Here is a 27,887-nt window from a genome sequence, read left to right as displayed (position 1 = left end):
ATTCTTCTTTCAGTCCTCACTCTCCTCCTTTTCTTCTTTGCATCCAAAACCATCCTACAGACGACCATCCGATGCTGTCTAGCTACACTGTCCCCTGCCAACACCTTACAGTCTCCAATCTCCTTCAGGTTGCATCTCCTGCATAGCACATAGTCCACCTGTGTGCACCTTCCTCCACTCTTATACATCACCCTATGATCCTCCTTCCACTTAAAATAAGTGTTCACCACTGCCATTTCCATCCTTTTAGCAAAATCTACCACCATCTGCCCTTCCACATTTCTCTCCTTAAAACCATACCTACCCATCACCTCCTCATCACCTCTGTTCCCTTCACCTACATGCCCATTAAAGTCTGCCCCAATCACCAACTCTTCACCTCCACTACACTCTGACTGTACTCTTCCTTCAGAATCACCCCTACACCATTTCTCTTTCCATCCACACCATGATAAAACAGTTTAAATCCACCTTCAATGTTCCTGGCCTTACTCCCTTCCCACTTGGTCTCCTGAACACACAGCATATCTACCTTTCTCCTCTCCATCATATCAGCTACCTCTCTCCCTTTACCCATCATAGTACCAACATTTAAAGTACCAACCCGAACCTCCACTCTCCTACACTGCTCCTTTCCCTGCCGTCTCTGTAGACGTCTTCCTCCTCTCCTTCTCCTCCTTTGGCCAACAGTAGCCCAATTTCCACCGGTACCCTGTCGGCTAACGATACCTGTGGCGGTCGTTGTTAACCCGGGCCTCGACCGATCCGGTATGAAATTCTCATTTGTGATCTGCATATTTGATTTGGCACATGTTTTACGCTGGATGCCTTTCCTAACGCAACCCTTCCCATTTACCTTGGCTTGGGACCGGCACTAAGAGTGCACTGGCTTGTGCATCCATAATGGCTGGGTTAAATGAGTTTATCAGTACATTTAATGTAATAAACTGTGGGGTGACGTGGTGAATTCCAAATCACAAAACCATTCATACGTCAATTCATTTTGTAAATTGAAGAAAATTATAATGAATTATATTTTACTGTGTTGGGATCCAGAGTCAGTACACAGAAATCTATACACATGAACAATTGGAACATTAGATATTAATCAAAGGATATATTTATGTGAAGTTCAGCTCTAAACCAAACCCGTTCCCATCAGCAGTTCAATTCAATTTCAATTCATTTTTATTTGTATAGCGCTTTTAACAATGAACATTGTCTCAAAGCAGCTTTACACAGATAATGTGGTGATTAAAAGTGAGTATGTTCTTTAAGTTTGTCCCTGATGAGCAAGCTGGTGGCGACTGTGGCACGGAAAAACTTCCCAAGACGGCATAAGAAAGAAACCTTGGGAGGAACCAGACTCAAGAGGGAAACCATCCTCATCTGGGTTGCACCGAATGTCCATTTATAGAAGATATACGATGTTGCCGGGTACAGTGATGGTGATCAGAAGCAAAAAGTAGTCCTGAGTCAATGTAGCAGTCTGTTGACATTAACTACAGTCCAATCCAACCTCAAAGCTCCTGTTCTTACTCCTAAATTTCATGGAACCACCCAAGGCGTTGATGAGAAACCGTCCCAAGCTGCACAGAGTGGCCTCCAATCGAAGAGAACACTATCTAGAGGCAGGCCTGGATGAAATGGGAAGATCCACGGAGGGAAGAGAGGCAGGAACAGTTGTCACTGGAACCTCAGGAGCATGTTTAACTTGACAGAGAGAGAGATATAAAGGGGGGGGGGGAGAAGAGGGGGATGACAGAAAGAGAGGGATATGGATTATTGTGTTTTTATTGTTGTTTGAAAGTTAATCTCACTGTACAGTTTGGAACCTGGAAAGACTCGCTATGGCAGCATAGCTAGATGTGAGAACCAGATGGTAACACCGACATGAGGGATCTCTGGGATAAAAGACGACCCACCACACCACACCACCATCAACAAACCTAAGTGAACGTGTGAAAGTGAGGGGACAACAGCATAGAAATACCCCAGTTCACCAAACACTCTATATCCATGATCCCTTATGTCAGTAACACTGACATGAACCGACTATGAACACTGAGACTGTGTCTGAGTCCTGAACACTGAATGGATGGTTGTTACATAACTGTGTGGCTTTATAAGAGAAAGATCTGCCCCCTGCTGTTGTCTTCATTATTTGAGGTACCAACAAATAGCCTGCACCTTTTGATCTAAGTAGGCGTGAAGGATCATACTGGTACAGAGTTTCTTTCAGATACTGCGGTGTGAGACCGTTAAGTGCTTTATACTTAAATAGTAGTATTTTATAATCAATGTGAGATTTGATTGGGAGCCAGTGTAGACTGATTAAAACAGGGGTGATGTGGTCATATTTTCTAGATCTAGTGAGGACTCTTGCTGCTGCATTCTAAACTAACTGAAGCTTATTTATGCACTTACTCGAACACACAGACAGTAAAGTGTTACAGTAGTCTAATCTAGATGTAACAAAAGCATGAACTAGTTTTTCTGCATCCTGTAACGACATCATATTTTTAATTTTAGCAATATTTCTGAGGTGAAAGAAGGCGATCCTGGTAATAGTGCTGCTAGATCAGCATATTTCTCCACCCTCATAGAAAATAACCTAATCCATAATCCTAGATTTTTATTCAGCACGGTAGCAAAACTAACAGGGAATAAAAGCACTGCACTAACATGCACACTGTCAGGCTGCAGACGCGGAAGCCGATATAGTCCGATCATTGTCCTTTTATTTCAACAACCGTACAACACAAAAACACTCATAAGCCGTTGAAAACAACAAACAAAGACATCCGCTCGATACGCGTTGTCCGCTATGAGTTCGAATGTCCCAAGCATAATCCATAAAGCCTTCGGCAATGAGTAATCCAAGTCGGAAGTGGAATTCGGATATACAGCCGGCGGTCGAGCAGCCACGCGATTGTCCAGCTTGACAATATAACGACCGACAGCCTGTGACTCAAGAACGTGAGTTTAAGTAGTCTGTTTTTTAATGAGCCACAGCTGTCGGTAATCTTGGAAAGCAGCGTGACTGCTATCGAGGGGGGCGTGGCAGGGTGAATCCCTGACAGCTACAGAGGGGGGCGTGGCAGGGTGAATCCCTGACAGCCACAGAGGGGGGTGTGGCAGGGTGAATCCCTGACACACACCATCATTAGGTAGTAATGATTTCATGAACTTTTTTAATAATAAAATTGAGAACATCAGACAAGAAATCCAGACGGTTAATATAAATCCAAATTATTTTACAAGTAACCCTGTAGACAGCAGTGTAATTTTAGCAGACAACAACTACAAAGCTTCACGCCTATTCATGAGAATGACTTAATTTCATTAATTTCCTCATCAAAATCATCAACCTGCATTCTCGATCCCTTGCCTACAAGTTTCTTTAAACAGATAACTCCAGAGGTAATTGAACCTGTTTTAAAAATAATATACTCTTCCATTAGCACTGGTTATGTACCAAAATCCTTCAAACTGGCAGTTATCCACCCCCTTATTAAGAAACCTGAACTTGACCCATGTCAGCTGTCCAACTACAGACCAATAGCAAATCTCCCCTTTATATCCAAAATTTTAGAAAAGGTTGTAGCACAGCAGTTATGCTCACACCTACTTATGAATAACATTTTTGAAATGTATCAGTCAGGATTTCGGCCTCATCATAGCACAGAGATGGCGCTAGTTGAGGTGGAAAATGACCTGTTATTGGCTTCTGATCAGGGTTGTCTCCTTACTTGTTTTGCTCGACCTTAGTGCAGCTTTTGACACCATTGATAACACTATACTAATCGCTAGACTTGAAAACGTTGTTGGAATAAAGGGAACAGCTCTCTCTCTTGGCTCAGGTCTTATTTGACTGATCGCTATCAGTTTGTTGATGTAAATGGTGAGTTCTCCACACTCTATGAGGTAAAGTTTGGTGTTCCTCAAGGATCTGTCTTAGGCCCACTGCTTTTCTCTTTATATATTCTGCCTCTTGGTGAAATCATTCATAAACATGGGATTTGCTTCCATTGCTATGCTGATGACACACAGCTATATATTTAAGCAAAGCCAGATGAGAGAGATCAGCTTAACAATGTTGAGAAGTGTGTAAAGGACATTAGACAGTGGATGCTTAATAACTTTCTCCTGCTCAACTCAGATAAGACGGAAGTACTTTTACTAGGACCATATGCAGCTAGAAGTAAACTTTCCGATTACGTAGCATCTCTGGATAGTGTTTCTGTTTCAGCATGTACGGCTGTCAAAGACCTTGGTGTGATTATTGACCCTAGTCTTTCCTTTGAGTCTCACGTGAATAATATCTCCAGGATCGCCTTCTTTCACCTTAGAAATATTGCTAAAATTAGAAATATGATGTCGTTACAGGATGCAGAAAAACTAGTTCATGCTTTTGTTACTTCTAGATTAGACTACTGTAATGCTTTACTGTCTGGGTGTGCGAGTAAGTGCATAAATAAGCTTCAGTTAGTTCAGAATGCAGCAGCAAGAGTCCTCACTAGATCTAGGAAATATGACCACATCACCCCCGTTTTAATCAGTCTACACTGGCTCCCAATTAAATCTTGCATTGATTATAAAATACTTCTACTGATGTAAAAAGCACTTAACGGTCTCGCACCGCAGTATCTGAGTGAACTTCTGTGCCAGTATGATCCTCCACGCCTACTTAGATCAAAAGGTGCTGGCTATCTGTTGGTTCCTCAAATAACAAAGACTACAGCAGGGGGGAGAGCTTTCTCTTATAAAGCCCCACAGTTATGGAACAGCCTTCCAACCAGTGTTCGGGACTCAGACACAGTCTCAGTGTTCAAGTCAAAGTTGAAAACCTATTTATTTAGTCAAACCTTTGATCAGTAGATTTTTTCTTAGGTAAAGGCTCAGATCTGGAGGGAACATGGATATAAAGTGTTTGGTGAACTGGGATATTTGTATGCTGTCGTCCCCTCACCTTCACACGTTCACTCAGGTTTGTTGATGGTGGTGTGGTGGGTCGTCTCTTATTCCAGAGATCCCTCATGTCTGTGTTACCTTCTGGTTCTCCCTTTTAGTTATGCTGCCATAGCGAGTCTTCCCAGAGTCCAAACTGCACAGTGACACTAACTTTAATACAACAATATGGACACTTAATAATCCATATCCTTCTCTTCCTGTCACCCTCTTCTCTCTCTCTCTCTCTCTCTCTCTCTCTCTCTCTCTCTCTCTCTCGGTCGAGTTAAACATTTTCCTGAGGCTCCAGTGACCACTGTTCTTGCCCCTCTCCCCTTAGTGGATCTTCCCACTTCGTCCAGGCCCGTCTCTGGATAGTGTTCTCTTCGACTGGAGGCCACTCTGTGCAGCTTGGGACGGTTTCTCATCAACACCTTGGGTGGTTCCATGAAATTCCGGAGTAAGAACGGGCGTTTTGAGGATGGATTTGGACTGTAGTTAATGTCAACTGTCTGCTACACTGACTCAGGAATACCGTTCGCTTCTGATCATCATCACTGTACCCCGCAACATTGTATATCTGCTTCAAATGGACATTCGGTGCAACCCAGATGAGGATGGGTTCCCTCTTGAGTCTGGTTCCTCTCAAGGTTTCTTCCTTATGCCATCTCGGGGAGTTTTTCCTTGCCACAGTTGCTCATCAGGGACAAACGTACTTACAAAGAACATATTTACTTTTAATCGCCACATTATCTGTGTAAAGCTGCTTTGAGACAATATTCATTGTTAAAAGTGCTGTACAAATAAAAACGAATTAAAATGAATTGAATATTATTCACGTAAACCTTAAAGGAAAATTTAGGTTTAATAATAACACCAAGGTCTTTGACTGCTGTACACGCTGAAACAGAAACACCATCTGGAGATGCTACATAATCCAAAAGTGGTCCTAGTAAAAGTACTTCCGTTAAGCAGAAGAAAGTTATCAAGCATCCACTGTCTAATGTCCTTTACACACTCCTCAACATTGTCAAGCTGATCTCTCTCATCTGGCTTTGCTTAAATATACAGCTGTGTATCATCAGCATAGCAATGGAAGCGAATACCATTGTGTCACCTCACAGAGCTTCAATGCCAAGTGCTGCGCAGGATCCCCGACAGGGGGAGTGTGAGTCACCACGCTATGTCTCTGTACCTCTCGATGGGAGGTGGAGGGTTGCGGTTGGGGCTGTGCCCGCCTAGCAGCCCCATGTGAGTGGAGTGGAAGGTACCGCTGGAACACCGCCACCTGTTTCTTACTTTCCTGAAACCTTTCGACCACCGCGTTAATGTAATCGCCGAAGAGGCCCGAAGGAGATAGTGGGGCGTTGAGCAGCATGGCCCTGTCGCTATCAGACATTTCTGACAGAGTGAGCCACAAGTGCTTCTCTGTAGACACAAGGGCAGCCATAGACCGGCCAATGGCCCTATTGGTCCCTTTGGTGTCTCTGAGAGCCAGATTTACTGTGCATCAGAGCTCGTGAAAATGGCCGCCCGGGTCATCTCCCACATCCAGCTCATGCAGCAGGTCAGCCTAATACACCTGTAACAGCATCATGGTGTGCAGGGACACAATGGCTTGACCTGCCGAAGCATAAGCTTTCCCCACAAGCACTGACACATTACATAGGGGCTTTCATTGGGTAGTGTCGGGGTTTTAAGGGAGGAGGTGATCCAGTGGGAAAGATAGCTGGCAAGTGCCTTTTTCGGTGTTCTTTCCGAAAAAGGCTTAACTTATGACCTGGACACCTCAGTGTGCAGGTCGGGATGGTGTCCCAATGGTGTCTCTTGGAATGTTAAATCTTTTGGAAATCTTCTTATACCCAAGGCCCTTCAGATGTGATGAAAGAATCTCCTCTCTCAGCTTTTGTGGAAGCTCCTTTGTCTTTCCCATGATTGCAACTCACCTTGAACACCTTTATGGTCGGGGTTTATATATGCATCACAGCTGAAGCAAATGAAGGATCGTTATAGAGTTCCCAGAGGCTTAATGATGTTTCAGCTCCACTTCTAGTGTCCTAGTCAAGCAGTTAAATTAATTACTGCGAATAACAAAAATTATATAATAATAATCTAATCATATATATATATATATATATATATATATATATATATATATATATATATATATATATATATATATATATATAAATATATATATGATCAGAATATTATTATATAATTTTTGTTATTCGATAATAAAGTGCTGAATAAAATACTGAAATTTGTTATTGTGCTCCATATTCATTCTATTGATCCCGAACCCTCTCTCTCTCTTATATCCTGAAAAGTGAATTGTAACGAACTTACTGCAGGGTCAGCACATTTTATAAGGCACTACATTACATTACTATACTACATTACAGGTTATCGAAATCCGTTACCCCCCTCTATTTAACATGCAATGACTTAAATGTTCTCCATATTTACTCTGGTGATGCCTAACACTCTATGGATTATATCCTGAAAAATATTTGGGTCTTATGCCAACAATGACAAACTTACAGCAGGGTCACCAAATTTGATAAGGCACTATTACAGGTTATCGAAATCGGTTACCTCCCTCTATTTTACATGCAATGACTTGAATGTTCTCCATATTTACTCTGGTGATGCCTAACACTCTCTGGATTATATCCTGATAAATATTTGGCTCTCAAGTAAACAGTGACAAACTTACAGCAGGGTCACCAAATTTGATAAGGCATTATTACAGGTTATTGAAATCCGTTACCTCCCTCTATCTCACATGCATTAACTTGAATGTTCTCCATATTCACTCTGGTGATGCCTAACACTCTCTGGATTATATCCTGAAAAACATTTTGATAACCTGTAATGGTGATTTGATAAAATTTGATAAAATTTGATAAATTTGGTGACCCTGCTGTAAGTTTGTCACTGTTGACTTGAGAGCCAAATGTTTTTCAGGATATAATACAGAGAGTGTTAGGCATCACCAGAGTAAATATGGAGAACATTCAAGTCATTGCATGTAAAATAGAGGGAGGTAACCGATTTCGATAGCCTGTATTAATGCCTTATCAAATTTGGTGACCCTGCTGTAGGTTTGTCAATGTTAACTTGAGAGCCAAATATTTTTCAGGATATAATACAGAGAGTGTTAGGCATCACCAGAGTGAATATGGAGAACATTCAAGTTATTGCATGTAAAATAGAGGGAAGTAACAGATTTTGATAACCTGTAATAGTGCCTTATCAAATTTGGTGACCCTGCTGTAAGTTTGTCACTGTTGGCATGAGACCCAAATGTTTTTTCAGTATATAATACAGAGAGTGTTAGGCATCACCAGAGAAATATGGAAAACATTCAAGTTAATGCATGTAAAATAGAGGGAGGTAACATATTTCGATAACCTGTAATAGTGCCTTATCAAATTTGGTGACCCTGCTGTAAGTTTGTCACTGTTGGCATGAGACCCAAATGTTTTTTCAGGATATAATACAGAGAGTGTTAGGCATCACCAGAGAAATATGAAAAACATTCAAGTTAATGCATGTAAAATAGAGGGAGGTAACATATTTCGATAACCTGTAATAGTGCCTTATAAAATTTGGTGACCCTGCTGTAAGTTTGTCACTGTTGACTTTTCAGGATATAAGAGAGAGAGAGGGTTCGGGATCACTAGAATGAATATGGAGAACAATAACAAATTTAGGTGTTTTATTCAGCACTTTATTATCGAATGACAATAATTATATAATTATAATTTAATTATATATATATATATATATATATATATATATATATATATATATATATATATATATATATATATATATATATTTCGTGGCGCATGCAACTGTTTCTTTGCAGCACGATGGCAATGTTCGTGCAAGGCGCTCGGCGCGTTCCCGCAAGAACATTTAATGACCAGTAGACGCCGATGTTTGCATTTACGATGTTTGCGTAGTGAACTTCTGTAGACGATCTATTTTAAGCTGCATTTTAGCAACAGCGCCCTCTATGGTCACAACATACGATGGTCACAGATTCTGGTGTAACACTGGCGTCTATTTATTTGCATCTATTTATACACACAAAAGATGGCCGCCGCGTCGTGCCGGCGCCGCACCGGAAGCGGAAGTTGGACTACCGGAAGTTGGATTGCCGGAAGTGTGTTTAATTCAGAAACACACATGAAGATATTTTAATGAAGTCTAAGAGATTTCTGTCAATCAAATGAGAGTCTACACAGTTATCACATTGATGCTTCAAAAAGCAAAACGAATTCATATTCATCAAGCAGTTTAGTCCCAATTTTCGGGAGAGACTCGATCACTTTATATGATGAACATATTTAATTTAAGCTTTTATTTTTAGAACCCGGTACCATTCTAATTCTAGCACCTGACTTTACTAACACTCTTGTGTCTGAATGAACACAACTCTCCACAAAATCTAGTGGAACATATTCTCAACAGACTGGAGCGTATTATAAGAGCAAATTGTCACTAAATGTGGTGTGTTCATAATGCACATACCAGTGTTATGGCCAGGTGTCGATGAACTTTCCTACAGTGAAAATGTTCATTACATTACATGCACTGATGAACTCATTCATCTTTTTATCTCCACATCGTGACACACCGACTTTTTTATATGAGCTCAAAACTTCAACATTTTTAACCATTGTTAAAACATCAATATTGATCAATCTTCCAGAAAAAAAAAAACAACACCCATTTTACAGCTAAAGTACAATCAGGTAAAATCTCACCTGGGAATAAATGAGATTGTGGGAAACTTATTTTATAAGTATTTCCTTAATGCTTTAAAAGTTTGGCGAGATTTTGAAATATTGATAAGCACATCAGATAAGAGGGACTATTGACATGACTAGAGCAATGCATTAGGTATTCAGCTTTGTAACCAAAAGGACACAAACGCATTGCATTGTGGGTACTTGTATTTTCAGGTGTCTGCGAATTCCGATGACGACGACGGTTATTTTTTTATGTTTACAGAAACAATAAATATACGGCATTGTGCAAAAGTTTTAGGTAGACGTAAGACAATACTGCAAGTCAGAATGCTTTAAAAAGGTTTTAAAGCGTCTCAGGAAGGACATTCGGCAAAAAAGACAGAACTACAATACAGTTTGTCTCGATCCTTTTTTAAATACCACCATGTACATAGACATTTTAAGGTGTAAAATAGATTTATATATTTAACCAAAGCATAAGTATGCTGTCGTCCCCTCACATTCACACGTTCACTCAGGTTTGTTGACGGTGGTGTGGTGGGTCGTCTCTTATCCCAGAGATCCCTCATGTCTGTATTACCCTCTGGGTCTCCCCTTTAGTTATGCTGCCATAGCGAGTCTTGCCGGAGTCCAAACTGCACAGTGACATTAACTTTCATACAACAATAAGGACACTTAATAATCCATATCCTTCTCTCTCAGTCGAGTTAAACTTGCTCCAGAGGGGCAGGAACAGTGGTCACTGGAGCCTCAGGAACAAGTTTAACCAAGGAGCCAAGGAGCCTTGGGTGGAGCCTTGGGTGGTTCCTTGAAATCCAGGAGTAGGAACAGGCGCTTTGAGGATGTATTGGACTTTAGTTAATGTCAACAGTCTCCTAAACTGACTCAGGAATACAGTTCGCTTCTGATCATCATCACTGTACTACATTGTATGTCTGCTACAAATGGACATTCGGTGCAACCCAGATGAGGATGAGGTTCCCTCTTGAGTCTGGTTCCTCTCAAGGTTTCTTCCTTATGCCATCTCAGGGAGTTTTTCCTTGTCCACATACATTTCAGAAACTTGTTCTGCTTGTTGGTTCTGAAAGTAAAATCTGAATGTTCTCAGCTGTAAATAATGTAAATACAGAAATGTGTGTAGATCACATGATGCACTTTATCAGGAACGGATCATGTTCACGGATTTTGATCAATTCCTCCTGGCAGAATTCCTCACATCTCTTTTTCAGGTCAGAGAGAGATTTCCTCACTGCATCAAATGAGATATTGACATTGATGCTGAGTGAATCTTCACACACATCAGCTGGAACATTTGATTTGTCGGTTTTGGGGCTCTGATGTCTGGAGGCTAAAACCTGCATACAGCAATTAGAAATAAAATGAAGTGAAGGAATGCAATAATTGTAAAGTTTTATATAGAATCTTATAACAGATTCTTTCTAGAATCTAAAATTATGGGGATTCTTGAAGTCTAAGAAACATCCAATGAACCTGTAACCTTCATATTCCTCCTGGAAATGTGATTGTAATGTACCCTTATTTCCTGGAGGAAATGGATGTGATCATGTGTGTGTGAAAGCTGCTCCAGCTCAGTGATTCTCCTCTGAAGATCAGAAATCTCCTGCTCCAGTTGCTCCAGGAGTCATTCAGCTCGACTCAGTTAAGCCTTCTCCTGATCTCTGATCAGCTCCGTCACCTCCGAGCGTTTTTTCTCCATGGAGCTGATCAACTCAGTAAAGATCTTCTCACTGTGATCTACGGCTGTCTGTGCACTGAGCTGTTAGGACACACACACACACACACACACACACACACACACACACACACACACACACACACACACACACACACTGTTACTGGGACTGTAAATCAGTGGTCCCCAACTTATTTTGCGCCACAGACTGGATTAATGTCGGACAATATTTTCAGGGACCGTCCTTTATTACTTCAGAATAAAATGATACGACTGGCATAAAAACTTTTTTAAATATTATAATAAACGTGAATCCACGGTGTTGTTTTTTGTTCATTTTGCTTGCTTGAGGGTTTCAATTTAGCGGTTATTTATTATGTGTTAGCGACCGGAGGAGCCCCTTTAAGAAGGTAGCGGATGGAGGTAAAACATGTGACCGAGGCATCATGACATGCATCAAGAGTAAGTCATAGACAGATGTGGTGGAGAGAATCTGGTAATTTTCCAAAATAAAACATCGTTCAGAATCAGATAATAAATAAAACGGAAATAATGTAAGTTATGTATTCTTTCCATGCGGCCCGGTACCGATAGACCCACGGACCGGTGCCGGTCCACGGCCCGGGGATTGTGGAATACTGCTCTAAATGACTCGATGTCCATGTTGTGTGTGTTTCTAGGAGCAGCTCCGTCTCTGCTCACTGCTCACCTTTATAATGTTCACATCCTGTTTCAGCTCCTGCACCTTCTTCTGCTTCTCCTGGATTCTCTGCTGGAATTTTATCTGCTCCCCCTGCTAAAGGTGTAAAATGAGGTTCAGATGGTTGTTGGTTGAATTGTTCACTGACTCCTCTGAACTGATACGGAGACTTTTATTTTACACTTCTTTACTAACAAACACATTCAGTAAAGCAGGAGAGTTTCCAGATTTTCATTCCCGCAATTCAGGAGCCAGAACTGATCAAACTCATCAGACTGAGAGAAAATGATTGAATAAGTGAATACAATTTTTTGATTTTAGATGAATAATGTAATTTCTTTGAACAGACTGAATATATCAGACCTGCATTTCTCACCTGTTGTTCAGTTCTGTAGGCTTTAACTGAGACGGAGTCGTGGCTTCTGTGTTCATCTGTCACACACAGATAACAGATGAAGCTTTGGTCGCTACAACAGTAGATCTCCAACACTTCATCATGCTCAGAGCAGATCTTCTCTTGTAGATTTCCAGATGCTTCGATTAACTTGTGCTTCTTCCAGGAAGGAACTTCATAATGAGGTTTCAGATGAGTTTCACAAAAGGAGACCAGACACATCAGACAGGACTTGACGGCTTTGTGTTTCCTTCCGCTACAGAAATCACATTCCACATTTCCAGGTCCAGCGTAACAGTGCGCAGGAGAAGCAGCTCGGACTTCAGTCTTCTTCAGTTTCTTCACCACTTCAGCCAGCATGTTGTTTCTGTGTAAAACAGGCCTTGGAGTGAACGTGTGTCTGCACTGAGGACAGCTGTGGACCCCCTCCTGATCCTCCTGATCCCAGCAGTCATTAATACACACCTTACAGAAACCACATGGGATAGCCACTGGATCCTTTAGAAGATCCAGACACACTGGACATCTGAACTGATCCTGATCTACTGAAATACTGGCCTCTGCCATTTTCTGCACTTTACACACTGAGGAAAAAAGAGACAAAAAGAGAGAGAGAAAGTCTGGAGTTTTGTTTTCTCCGAAATGAAAGTCACTTCCTGGTGTTGTGCATGTGAGAGAGAGAAAAGAGGAGGAGCTCAATGACAGAGTTCATAAACATTAACTATTTCATGAAGAGTTGCTTCTGAGGCAAAAAAAACCCTGCAAACTGTCTAAAAAACTTGATTCATCTAAACAACCAGGGATCTCCTGCTGTGTGCTTGTGTGTGTGCATGTGTGTGTGTGTGTGTGTGTGTGTGTGTGTGTGTTTATTTGCCCTATTTGTATTATTTCTGTGGATTATTGTGTGTGCAGATACTGAATTAATCCCAAGTCTGTCTAATATCAACATCCATGCTGCTGTATAACAGTGAAAATGAGTATTTCTTAAACAGTTGTTGAAATTAGGTGTTAATTGTAGTAGTAAAAATATTTCTCTCTTTATACTCTTTGTATTAAAACATATAACCAGTATTATTAAAGGCAGTGCTCATTAGTATATATGTCTATATTAACATATACATGTACACCCTTATGGATCTTGACTATATGGTGGAAAGTTCATCGACACCTGTCCATAACATTGGTATGTGCTTTGTGAACACACAAAGCACATTATGATTTAGTCCTAATTTGCTCTTATAATAAGCTCCAGTCTGTAGAGAAGATGTTCCTCTAGATGTTCCACTAGACATTTAAACACCCAACATCCAGTCTTTCACACTTCAATAAGGTGCTCTGTAACATTTAAACACACTTTAAAACTGTATCTTGAATTAACACTCACAACCTGATGTCGAGAAAAATATTCTAATCAACCTTATCTAGCATGTGTTTTAATCAAACTAATATTAATTCAACAAATTGACCTAATAATTAGTATAGAACCTATTACATACAATAGAAGTAGCTTGATTAAACCGTTTTAGCCTATATGTTAATCAACCTCATGTTATAATTTACTCCAAGTATAATTGGATTAATATATATAATAGATTAATAATCTAATGAATAGAGTGGCGTAGGGTCTGAATGGTGTTATGAGTGTGTTGGCGAGACAGAAAAACAACGTACAAGGCAGACTTAAGGATGTTTATTGGGGAGAGAAGTACGGTGGCCGAGAAGTGCAAAACACATTAACAAATTCAAAAACAAAACAACAAATCCAAAAACAAATTAACAAATCCAAAAACAAAACTAATCCGAAAACAAATTAATAAATTAGAAAACACTAATAAATCCGAAAACAAATTAACAAATCCAAAAACACAACGACAAAATTCAGACAAACCAGGAAAGGGTAGGTATAGTTTGTGAATGGAAACTTACAGATCATTTGACAAGACACCTGTCAGTCAAGATATATAGGTGAATGACAGGTGTCTCGTCCAATGATCTGTAAGTTTCCATTCACAAACTACCTACCTTTTCCGGTTTGTCTGAATCGCTGCACGAAACACATTAACAAATCCAAAAACACAACGACAAGTCCAACAAACCGGAAAAGGTAGGTATAGTTTGCGAATGGAAACCTACAGATCATTGGACAAGACACCTGTCACTCACCTGTATATCTTGACTGACAGGTGTCTTGTCCAATGATCTGTAAGTTTCCATTCACAAACTATACCTACCTTTTCCGGTTTGTCTGAATTTTGTCGTTGTGTTTTCGGATTTGTTAATGTGTTTTTGAATTTGTTATTTTGTTTTTGGATTTGTTGTTTTGTTTTTGGATTTGTTAATTTGTTTTTGAATTTGTTAATTTGTTTTTGAATTTGTTAATTTGTTTTTGAATTTGTTAATGTGTTTTGCACTTCTCGGCCACCGTACATTTGTTATAAAAACAAATTCTGTTCTCTTGTAAGTAGGAACATAACTGGGCAGACACAATCTTTTTTAAAATCTTAGACATAAATGGGAGATTTGAAATGGTTCTTTAATTTGATAGTGTGTTTGGATCCAAATTAGGTTTCTTAATGAGGGGCTTAATAACTGCCAACTTGAGGGGTTTAGGGACGTGACCTGGAGATAGTGAGGAGTTATTAATATTAAGAAGAGACTCACCAGCTGTATGTAACACTTCTTTCAGTAGTTTAGTTGGAATGGGATCTAACAGACATGCTGATGATTTGGCTTAGGTAATAACATTATACAGCTCTTCCTGTCCTGTACATGTAAAGCAGTGTAGTTGTGGAGTTTTAGGTACGATGGTCATCAAACATGGCAACATGCAAAGTACAATCCCAACAATCAATACAAGAATAAATCCTAAAACAAAGTAGTGTTCAACACTCGCAAATAAATTATTAATCTTCTCAAACTTTGTAGTTTGCAGTTATTTCAGCAGTTATTTCACGTTCTCCAAGACATCAGGAGGCTAATGTTTCTCAGTGCTTGTTCAATAATATCACCATCAGCATCATTATCAGGTATCTGTGTACAACAGGCAGATCCTTATAATAACCTCTACTCTTCTGGGAAGATTCCACTAGATTTTGGAGAGTGCTTATAGAGATTTGTGCTCATTCACCCACATGGATGTTAGTAAAAATAGCTACTGGCGGCTCATCGGATTCTTCATCTGTGCTAAAGCATCAGACTCAAGTTTAAATCCCAAGTTCAATAGATCACACAGCATGAGGATTCCATGAGAATAAGCGCCTACCATTGGAATAAGTGCCAGATTCAGGTGAAGAAATAGACCATAAAATGAAACCATATTGCATGGCAGAGCACTAAAGGTCATCTGCAGAATGTGAAGAGATTGAAAAGTTTTCACATTTAAGCCCAGGTCTGTGAAATCCTGTTCTATTCATGTTGAAAAAAATGTGTTTGGGGAAAGAACATGATTTGAAAAGCACAAAACGTTTCTTATCTCTTGCAGCAAGATGAGATGTCCCCCTGTTTCCTTTCCTCTCTCCCTCCCTGTCCTGACCTGACCTGACCTGACTTGACCTGACCTGACATTTATATTTTTTTCCTTTCCTTTTCAAAAATAACAGTGGATTATTAAATTATTATAAAAATCATCAAACCAACCAGGTAACAACTTTGGTAAGATATTCAGTATTTTCTGAACATTATATTATTTTCATTTAAAAATGTTAAGCATGTTTTTCTGAGGATATTGTTTGTTTTTAGATTTTTAAAACTGCTTCAGTGTTGATGGAATGTTGCCAGGATCATGCCTAAGGACTACATTACCCAACATCTACTGCACTTCCTTGTTTTGTCATATGTCACTGATCACTCACACCTGTTTATTGTCACCCTAATTAGCACTCATTGGCTCGTTTGTCTGTCCATGTCCTTGCTCAGGTTTGTTTTTCATTCATTTTTGCAAATATTTTATGTTTTGTTTTTAGTATTTTTACTACTAGTATTAAAATACATCTATTTTGCTGCCAAAACAGTCCTGACCCGTTGAGCATTAACAATTTCCTGCTTGACAGCATAATGCTTGACCTAGATTTTTATTCAGCACTGTAGCAAAATTAACAGGGAATAAAAGCACTGCATTCACATGCAAACCATCCATAGGTAGTAATGATTTCATTCAGTTTAATAATAAAATTGCAAATACCAGGCAAAAAATCCAGATTAATATGTCCAAATAATATTATTTTATAAATAACCCAGTAGAGAGTGCTGTAATTATAACATACAATCAATTATAAAGTTTTACTCCTATACAAGAGAATGAATTAATTTTATTTATTTCCTCATCAAAATCATTAACTTGTAGGCAAGTAAATGAGAATACAAGATTCTATAAACAGATAATTCCAGAAGTAATTGAATCTGTTCTTAAAATAATAAACTCTACCACCAGCACTGGCAATTATTAACCACTTAATTAAGAAACCTGACTTTGACCCTGTCAGCTGTCCAACTATAGTCCAATATCAAACCTCCACTTTATCTCCTCTAGATTCTAGAAAAGGTTGTAGCACAGCAGTTCTGCTCAGGAATTTTGGTCTAATCATAGCACAGAGATGGCACTAGTTAAGGTGGTAGATGACCTGTTATTAGCCTCTGATCAGGGTTTTTGTCTCTTGTTTTGCTCGACCGCAGTGCAACTTTTAACACCATTGATCATAATCTCATTGCTAGACTAGAGAATGTTGTTGGAATAAAGGAAACAGCTTTCTCCTAGCTCAGGTCTTATCTGACTGATCGCTCTCAGTTTGTTGATGTAAATGGTGAGTTCTCCACACTCTCTGGGTTAAAGTTTAATGATCAGGTATGTTTTAGATTAGTTTCAATTCATTTGTCAACTGAAACACTAACAATGAATGTGTCTGATCTAGATGTGCAGATTGATCTACTTTGGCTCTCACCACTGCTCATGCCCTGGTCACCACTGAACACTTTGAAATGTAAACATTATAAAACCAATATCGTATACATTTTCTTATTGTTTTATTGCTTTAGCTGACTCACCTCTATCTATCAAGGTAAAAACGGAATTTCACGCTTCTTGCATGGAGACCGAAAATGATTGAGGGCGGGGCATGAAAAAAATTTACTCTCAGTGAGCAATCATAATTAGAACACTGGAAATAGCACCCTCTTTTGGACATTTTTGATACTGCAAGTGTAGAAAACATTTAAATGAACACTGTTACACCAGACAACTCTAGAGTAGTCAACAAGTGTGAACCTACCACATTGGTTCACATACATAATAAATAAAAAAACCTAACGTAATAATTTTCAGCTACGTGAAAGTGTTCGCAACAATATTGAGTGCTTTGACGACAGTCCTGACCACGAGCTATAAACAGCTGTTTGTACCTAACTGAGAGCTGCATCACTTCCTGGTTCGTCACACCAAGTGCTGCTTCGGCAAGTAAAAGTTTGTAAAGAGTAATAAAACTAAGAATCACACATGTGGGGAATAAAATCTGGAAATAAAAGGTGTGAAATTAAAGATGGTGCAGGATAAAAACATGACACCCGAGATTCTGCCTCTTTTACTGATTATTATTTTTATTTTTTGTTTTAGTTTGTGGTCTCATTTGTTTTATAATGTTATATTCTACCGGCCATATTTGTTTTTTTACTAGCAAGATGTCGTTTTTATACGAAATTTATTCGGGATTATATACACACAGTGGTGGGCCGTGCATTTGGTACCTGGGCCTTCAGTGAGGACTTACCTGACTTAATCCACCTCTTAATACCACCGCTATCATGTCACAATTATAGAATATAGAAACCATCAATACTATTCAAAAATGCAATATAACAAGCATCGCATTAAAGAGAGAGAAGCATTTCACATATGGAGGGTGAATACCATAAACACTAAAGCAAGAAACCCAGTTAAGACTCCAAACCTCTACACTACAACCACATCTGTGCACCTACATCATCTAGAGCAGTTCAGAATCAATATTTGTCTAAAAACATGACAAAAACATGAAAAATTTAATGAAATACAACCTACTTACCAGAGATGCAGACTCATAAATTGTACTGCTCCTCATAAGGAAGGAGGAAAAGAGGAAGACCAAGGAAGAGGTTTTTGGATGTGGTGAGGGAAGACATGCAGGTAGTTGTTTTGAAAGAGGCAAATGTAGAGGACAGGGGGGTATGGAGACGGATGAGCCGATGTGGCAAAAGAAGTAGTAGAAGAATATCTATATATATTTTTACATATAGGCAAAAATTACTCCAAATTTTTTCAGCCATAAGTTCTTCTTCCCCAAACTGTTTGCACAAAATTGGAGAGACACAATTATACAGCATGTCTTTAAATGCGTTAGCATGACGTTTTTCTTTCACTTCAACTAGGAGACCCAAACCTGTTCCTGCATGACGATGCCCCTGTGCACAAATCCATCTTCATAAAGATCTGATTTACATGTGTTGGAGTGGAAAATCTTCTGCTATAGAGCTTCAAACAGATCGACAACGATGACGAATTACACAGAGCATGTAGTTGAGTTAAAGTAGAGATACTGTAGGTAAAATGTGACTCCAGTAAAATTACAAGTGTCCCTTTAAACTGTCACTTAAGTAAAAGTACAAAAGTATTTACCTTTAATTGTACTTAAGTATTGAAAATACGAATATGATTTATTACGGCTGTAATGTTCCTATTATCATTTTTATTACAAGACTCTTTACTTAATCAATAACGTGAAAAAACTCTGTTACTTTTAGCACACAATCTAGTAATTAATGATAATAATTTTCCTTTCAACAACAAAATTTTCCTTTCAACAACTTCAACATCCGAAACCAAATACTTATCTCATATGTAGGGATGCACCGATACCACTTTATTCCAGAATGAGTCCAATACAGTGGAACCTCGGAGCTCGCGAGGGTTAGGGACCAAGACTGGTCACGAGTTCCGAATTTTCGCGACCTTTTGATACGCCCCTTCCAACCTAGTAAAAACCCAAAGAACACTATACGAAATCGATTTAAATGAGTAAATAACACTATTTCACTCCATAACACTTAATTATTAGACTATTTTAATAATACTTTATGTAAATTAACAGCAATACAAGTACAGGTACAGTAAAGTATGCAGTAGAGAAGTACAATATAATAATACATAATAAAAATAGTTTTAAAGCATTTTTTAGACAATTTTAATGAGATAAACCTTGATTAGAAATGTTAAAACTAGTGTTTTGAGCAGCTCGCGGTTGCTCACGAGCCGATCTGAATGAGAGTCGCCGGTCGGAATGAAAGTCGCGAGCATGCAAGGTCGCAAGCGCTGAGGCCGCGAGCTCTGAGGTTCCACTGTACTTACATTTTTTTGTACTTGCCAAAACTGATACCTGCATTTTTATAGCATTTGTTATAAAAAAATACTGGTAACAAAAACGAATAATAATAAGAAGAATATGAACCATGTTAGCTGACTTCATTAAGCAAACAGATATTTCCTTCAGTTCTTTTTACACTTAATTATACCAGTTAGTATGTATTCCACTCAGTGTGCTTTGCTACAGCTCCTGCACATCAGCTATAGAGACGTGAATAGTGAATGTTTAACATTAATATTACTTTCCCACCTTGGCTAGGACTAGGGAAGTGTGGGAACCAGAGGGGGCAAAAGTATACACATACACACATGTCTATGTATATACATGTCATATAATGTCATATAATGCCCTCTACCTAGGGTGTCTAAACAATGGCAATACCTACCTGGTGCAATGTAGGTGCGCACACATTCTTACCTGTTTTCAAACCAGGTGAGCTAGTATAACAGGCACAACTAGCAACCATCTCTCTCTCTCTCTCTCTCTCTCTCTCTCTCTCTCTCTCTCTCTCTCAAGCTGCTTTTGAACTGTAAGCTTCACCTATAGATAGTAGAGAGCTGAAGACAGAGCCAACACGGGGGGGGGAGTAAAAAAAAAAACAGCAAACACGTAACATTTAACAATAATTAGATACATGTACATATAATCTCTAATAACTCCTTCTGCTCTCTGTTGTTCTGTTTTTCTGTTGTCTGTGTTTCTTTGTTTGGATGCAGCACTGTTCACAAGCTGTGTGATATCGGTGCATACCAACTCCTATGTATGCATGTATGTGAAAAACAGTAGGTCAACAGAGAAGGAAGTTTGAATTCACATCAAGTCTTCACTTACCATATGTGGCTGCCATGATTTTCTTGTCAAGAGCAGTTCTCCACTCAGCACCACTCTTAGTTTTACTCTGTCATCCTACAATAGACAAAACAAGAAGCATGAACATTTGAATTGGGTACAGAGGATATGCAACACTGTCTTCTGACTAGTTTTAGATTTCCAGAAAATTTTGTTCATCTCTAACATTGGTACTATAAAAATATAGATATGCTATTAGGAGATATTTTTATGGGTATCTTTTGAACAGTAAAGGAAAAAATGAAAGACAAGTCGAATTTAGCTTTTTAAAACACTTTATTATCTAATAATTAGACCTGACTTTTGAAACTGTTTAACTTTCAAATTGCTGTGAATCAGAATCTCCATTGGGATGGCGGCCATTAAAAAACACGCACAATTGAAGTGGCTGTTTGGCGCTGCAGGGCAGAAGTCCACTGAGTTTTTATTCCCGTCCCTCTACCTGTGGTTGTGATCACATAAAAATAATTTTTTTATATACATTATAAAAAAAAAAAAAAAAAAGAGCTAAAATCTCAGATCAGAATATCACAGTGTTGCACAACAATCTAAACTTTACTGCTTGTAAGTCATGTGACTCATTTTAATGGAGCTATGATGAATATGGTGAATATACCAGTGGCAGGCTGTGCATTTGGTACCTGGGCCTTCAGTGAGGACTTACCCGATTTAATCAACCTGCAATAACACACAGAGAGAGAGAAGCATTTCACATATGGAGGGTAAATTTCATTTTACTAAAACAATAAGCCTATTTAGATTCCAAACCTCTACACTACAATCGCATCTGTGCACCTACATCACCTGGAGCAGTTCAGAATCAATATTTGTCTAATAACATGACAAAAACAATAATATTTTAATAAAATACAACCTACTCACCAGAGATGCAGACTCATAATTTGCACTGCTCCTCGGAGGCTGTAAGCCAGTGATACCGCTCATATTCACTGGTCTTTAAGTGGTGAACAAACCCTTTCCCGGGCTGAGATTAACTAGCAAACTTCGGGGTTGGCTGACCTCCTCACGATGTCTAGCTTTTCTTTAAAATGTATTTATTCAAGTATGTCCAAGACCAAATAAATTTCTCTTCCTTCGTAGGCATAAAAAAAGTCTAACTCAGATGTATTAATTTGTGCAGTGCGCTACAAACATGTTTTGCCAGTCGAACTTGGCTGTAATAGTTTCCCTCTGACCAAACAATCAGAGGATGGAAAAATTGTGATGCTATGCTCGACAGGTACCACCACTATACTTCCGGTGACGTAGCTTACTGTGTCTGACTTGTTTGCCGCGAGTTTCGTGTTTGTATTTCTCTTGGCGTTTTCAAACAAACTTTACTATTTACCTATCCTTTTTTTCCTCTTTTAATAATCCTAAATTGGTTTTGTCTTTCTGACTTGTGCCTGTAGTTTGTTAACTCGTCTATCACTAGTGTTCTCTATATTCACTGCCTCTTACTCTATCATATCTCTGTATCTTAACTCTGTTCATGATTATAAGCACTATGCCGGCTGTGTGTCTGTCTTTGAGCCCAGGTGAGGACTCGTTTGAGTTGCAAACGGTGGAGTTGGAGATGGAGGCTTTGGAGAAACAGATTTGTGAGCGGACACTCACCCGTCCCAGGTAAATTCCCGGGTTGAATCTAACACTCCCAGCACCTCAACTCCGCGTGCACCCCAGCCTGCACCCCAGCAGAGTTGAAGCAGCAGTGCTATCAGATAAAATCTCTAGGATACTTCACACCATCTGACTGGTAATACATCAGGAAATCTTCAACTATGAGAACATGTATACAACAGGCCAAATAGTTACAAGTGAGCACACAGCCCAGTTTATAGAAACCATATCTATTCCTCGTGTAGTAAAACCAACAATTAAATCCAGAAATAATCTTATTACGGTTAAAACTGAAAAATGCCAGATAAACAAACACAACAAAGTTCTAAAGTTTGGTCTTTTAAACATTAGATCACTTGCAACCATAGCAATGATTGTAAATGAGATGATCACAGAGAATAATCTCGATGCACTCTGTCTCACTGAGACCTGGATTAAACCAGGTGATTATATGGGTCTAGACGAGTCTACACCGTCAGGATATGTTTATAAGCATGAGCCCCGTCAGACTGGTCGTGGGGGAGGTGTATCAACCATTTATAGTGCCTCTCTTAATGTTAGTCAGAGATTAGGATTTAATTTTTAATAATTTGAAGTGCTCGTTCTTAAAATTGTACTTTCAGACATGCATAGAAAACTTGCTCTGGTTACCGTGTACAGACCACCAGGGCCCTACACTGATTTTCTTCAAGAGTCTGCTTGTTTTCTTTCAGACCTCTTGATCATTTTTGATAAAGTGCTGCTTGTAGGAGATTTTAATATTCATGTAGATGATCTAAACAATGCTCTAGGATTATCATTTGTCGACTTATTAAACTCTTTTGGGGTTCAACAAAACGGCACCAGACCAACTCACCGTTTTAACCACACACTAGACTTAATAATATCCCACGGAGCAGACATCACTGATATAGATATTTTACCTCAGAGTGATGACATCACAGACCATTATCTTATACTGTACACACTACCGGTAGAGCAGATTAGCCATGTTTCACCACGCTATCGACTTGGTAGGACTATTGTTCCAACCACTAAGGACAGATTCATAAATAACCTGCCTGATTTATCTCAATTTCTCACTAAACCCATAACTGGTAATAATCTTGATGAAATGGCTAACAACATAGACCTTATCCTCACTAGCACATTAGACACCGTTGCCCCATCCGGTTAAAAGAGGTTAGAGAACAAGCACCTGCACCTTGGTATAATAGTCATACACATGCCCTGAAGAGAACAGCCCGTAATCTGTTGAGAAAATGGAGGAAAACAAAATTGGACGTATTTAGAATTGCGTATAAAGACAGTATGCTCAGCTACAGACAGGCGTTAAAAGCTGCTAGAGCTGAACACCTGAGCAAACTCATAGAAAACAACCAAAACAATCCCAGGTACCTTTTCAGTACAGTAGCTAAGTTAAAGACAAATCAGGGATCTGTTGTGTGTTCCATCACAGTTTAGTAGTGAAGACTTTATGAATTTCTTTACTGAAAAAAATAGATAACATTAAAAAAACAATTGTGGCAGTTCAACCTCTGAGACCATCTCCTGACACAGTCTTACCTTCAACTCCACAACTACACTGTTTTACATGTATAGGACAGGAAGAGCTGTATGATGTTATTATCAAAGCTAAATCAACAACATGTCAGTTAGATCCCATTCCAACAAATCTACTGAAGGAAGTTATATACAGCTGGTGAGCCTCTTCTGAATATTATTAACTCCTCACTATCTTTAGGTCATATCCCTAAATCCCTCAAGCTAGCAGTTATTAAGCCCCTCATTAAAAAACCTAATCTGGATCCAAACACGCTATCGAATTACAGACCCATTTCAAATCTCCCATTTATGTCTAAGATTTGAGAAATAATTGTCGCTGCCCAGTTATGTTCCTACTTGCAAGAGAACAATATCTTTGAAGAGTTTCAGTCAGGTTTTAGGCCCCATCATAGCAGAGTCAAGTTTATTTCTATAGCGTTTTTCACAACAGACATTGTCTCAAAGCAGCTTTACAGAAATCAACAGTCAAAGTGAATGGTGTGCCTTTATCCCTGATGAGCAGCCATGGCGACTGTGGCAAGGAAAAACTCCCTTAGATGTAATGAGGAAGAAACCTTGAGAGGAACCAGACTCAAAAGTGGAACCCATCCTCATTTGGGTGACATCAAGAGTGTGATCATAAATCTTTCAACAATACAGAACACTGGAGAGTAAGAACTAACATGAGCACTGCAGTATAAGATTATAAGTAATGTTCTTTCTACAGTCTTGTACAGTCCTTATGGTTATAAAACTAGGAGCTACTGAGCTCAACATTTGTGATCATCACAGATCCAGCATCAGCTTTTCCATGCCAGAGCCTTTATACACTCCAGGAGGTCCAATTTTAAAACTCCACACATGTAGTGGGATCCAATTGGCACTGGTACATCCCTAGATGGTACGTGATGTTTGCGAGTTCGGCAGCTACTCCTCAAAGGTCCATAATCTTCATGAGGTGGGAGGTGACTGAAGCTGGCCAACCTCAGGATGCCTCGGGATGGGGAGAGAAAGAAAAGCAGTGGAGAGGAATTAGCGTAGCTGCTGTTCATGATATTAACAGCACAAGTTGATAATGTGCATGTGTTTAGATGTTCTGGGGCACAAGGTTATGATGTGAGATGTATATTACGTGTAGACTTTGCTAAAAATATATGTTTTGATGTTCCTATTATAATTTTTAACCCAAGACTCTTCACTTAATCATTAACATTTGAAAACTTTTAGCACACGCTCTAATAATTGATGATATTAATGAGTTAAACACTGATTGATATCTAATAAATGATCATGAGCCCAAAACCTTCTTTTCAACGACTACAAAAGAAAAAGCACAAATGAGGCCAGGTGTGTTGTGGTGAGTTCGAGTCTGGAGATTCTTCCATCATTTATTCCTCTCCAAATGTTCTGCTTGCTGGTAAACTGATGCTGAACTGTATGTTGGTGATAAGTAGATACACCAAAAGAAAAAATTTTAACTAAGTGATGTACAGTGATTAGCGTATTTCATTAGATGCATTATCTAACACTCTCCTCATAACTAGATGAGTGATAGAGCTGCATACACACCTTTATCTTTTGCACATTTCCCTCATACTTCTTTATTCTTTTGTATGAATTGGGCTCCTGAGGATTTAGAACTTTCTTTTTGTCATCCATCATTTTAATTTGGATTCAGTTCTCCTTACTGACGTGACGTCATCCAACCCCCCAGCTCTCCTTCCTGAGGTTATGATTCTGAATGAAGATTCTACAGTAATCCCTCAGATATCGTTCCAGAAAAACCCTGCTTCTTCTTCCGGTGCGAGCAGCGCAGTGTTACATGTCTCTTCATCCAAGGAGGATGAGATGATGGATGCTAGCGAGCCCGTGGACTCCTCACAGCCTGTGCTGTACAAGGAGCTTCTCAAAGTCGTGACACGGGCCGCGTCCAAGCTGGATCTGGCTTGGTCAGTCAAGAAGCAGAAGCAATGTGCACCCAGTAAGCTGGATGAGCGTTTCCTGCACACCGTTTCACTTCTTTAGCACTGAGGCCTTCCATTTTTCCCCGACCTGCACACCATGGTGTCCAGGTCATGGGAGACCCCGTATGCTGCACACACTTTTTCTCAACACATCTCACTCTACGTGAACGTGATTGGGGCCAAGGAGTGCAGCTATGGGGCGCTGCCGCTTGTGGAGGAGATGCTAGCTAGCTATTATTATTGGGGAAGGCTTACCAGGCTGCGGGTTGCCTTCACACCATGGGTGTGTTGCAGGCTGACCTGCTGCGGGATTTGGATGAGTGACTTAGCTCCGGGGCCGATGATATTTAGGAGTTGCTTCGCGCTTCTGACCTAACCTTTCAGGCCTTCAGGGCTGTTTGGCGATGCTGTAACAGTGGTTGTGAACAGATTTCAGGAGTCTTAAAAGCAGTCAGCTGCATTTCAGCAATACCTCCCTCGCTGTTCTCGTTGGGCTGTTCGGCAGCAGCCCTAGCCCGGTCCTTCCGGGCACTGCGAAGCCCAGAAACAGACCTTTGCCAGGGCCCCCAGCAGTCTCGACCCTTGTACAAGCTGGCGCAAGAGGTCCTCCTGTGGTCCCAGGACAAACTCCACTCACTGAGAACCATTTACATACCAGGGCGGTTGAATGTCAGAGCAGGCCCCCTGTCGAGACATTGGCCGAGTGGGTGACTCCACCCCGAGATAGTGGAGCAGGTATGGCAGAGGTTCTACAGAGCACTGGTGGATCTGTTTGTGACCTGGCAGTCGACGGGTAGGCACCCTCTAGTGACACGTTTCAACCGCGACGCCCGGAGGCTAAGGCCCGGGACGCGACCCAGAGTGCCTGTCTGGGACTTGGCAGTTGTGTTGGCGGCTCTATCTGAGCCCCCCTTTGAGCCCTTGGCCCTTAGGTACCTGTCGGTCAAGACCGCCTTTCTCTTGGCAATTTCCTCCCTGAAGAGGATCGGGGATCTGCAGGCTCTGTCTGTGGCCCTGTCCCGCCTGGATTTTGCAAGCACTGGACACTTACCTCCACAGGACGAGTCCATGGAGGAAGTCAGAGCAGCTGTTCGTCTGCTATGGCCCTAATAAGAAAGGTTTTCCGGCCAATAAGCAGACGTTAAGCAGGTGGGTAGTGAATGCCATCCTGTCGGCTTACGAGTCCGCTGGCCTCCCCGCTCCAGTCTGGGTTAGGGCTCACTCCACCCGAAGTGTGGCGGCCTCTACGGCCTAGTCCGCTGGAGTGTCACTCTAGGACATTTGAGACGCTGCAGGTTGTTCCACCTCGCTGACCTTCTTCAGGTTCTATGACCTCGACCTCGAAGCTGCTCCGGGCTCCTCTGTCCTGCATGCAGGTGCCGAGGCCCTCACACATTAGGCATGGTCTGGTCAGTGTGGCGTGATTGGACACTCGTTCCCAAAGCGTTACGACGCAGCTCATAGTTCCCGAATAAGGAACATCTCTAGGTTATGTATGTAACCCTAGTTTCCAGAGGGAACGAGATGCTGCGTCTCCATGCCACGCTCCATGCATACATAACCTAAAGACGGTGTCTGTGAAATCCGTTGATGATGGCGGTTATTTTTTTATGTTTACAGAAACAATAAATTAACAGCATTGCGCAAATGTTTTATGTAGACATAAGACAATACAGCAAAGTCAGAATGCTTTAAAAAAAATTATAGTTTATTATTGTCAGTGAATCAAAAGAAAAGAAAATGAACAAAATCCATATCAGATCAGAATTTTGTGTGAGCACCTTTACCTGTAAAAACAGAGTCAATTCTTCTAGGTCCACTTACACAAGGTTATTGAAGGAAGTCACCAGGTAGGTTCTTGCAAACATGCTTGGATCTTCAAATTCTTCTATCTTTTTAAGTACTCCAAAGCAGACTCAATGACATTGAGATCAGGCCACTGTTTGGCCCAAACCCACCCAAATCACTTCCAGGACTCTTTGCTCTTCTGTACATTGAAGAAATTTCTTAATAACATT

At 40.1% G+C, this 27,887-nt stretch overlaps 2 protein-coding genes and 1 pseudogene across 3 annotated transcripts in view; 1 reads left to right on the top strand and 2 right to left on the bottom strand.

Moving 5' to 3' along the window:
• The window catches only part of LOC310722600 (uncharacterized protein), a 1,041,764-nt gene that overhangs the window by 311,395 nt on the left and 702,482 nt on the right, over positions 1-27,887 (bottom strand). The window lies entirely within an intron of this gene.
• LOC310722957 (tripartite motif-containing protein 16-like) overlaps positions 1-27,887 on the top strand; it is a 112,426-nt pseudogene that overhangs the window by 18,350 nt on the left and 66,189 nt on the right. The gene's annotated exons all lie outside the window — the stretch shown is intronic.
• Positions 10,859-13,219, bottom strand: LOC310722939 (tripartite motif-containing protein 16-like; the record flags this gene model as incomplete). The annotated part of the gene is given in 6 exon segments (XM_083535761.1): positions 10,859-11,071; positions 11,251-11,358; positions 11,362-11,376; positions 11,380-11,493; positions 12,119-12,205; positions 12,486-13,219. Coding segments are annotated over 6 exon segments (1,122 nt in total). The 5' UTR covers positions 13,071-13,219.

Source organism: Silurus aristotelis, assembly GCF_946808225.1.
Source record: "Silurus aristotelis genome assembly, chromosome: 29".
Lineage (NCBI taxonomy): Eukaryota > Metazoa > Chordata > Actinopteri > Siluriformes > Siluridae > Silurus > Silurus aristotelis.
The sequence above is the reverse complement of the archived record's forward strand: the minus strand, read 5'-3'. Positions and strand labels throughout refer to the sequence as shown.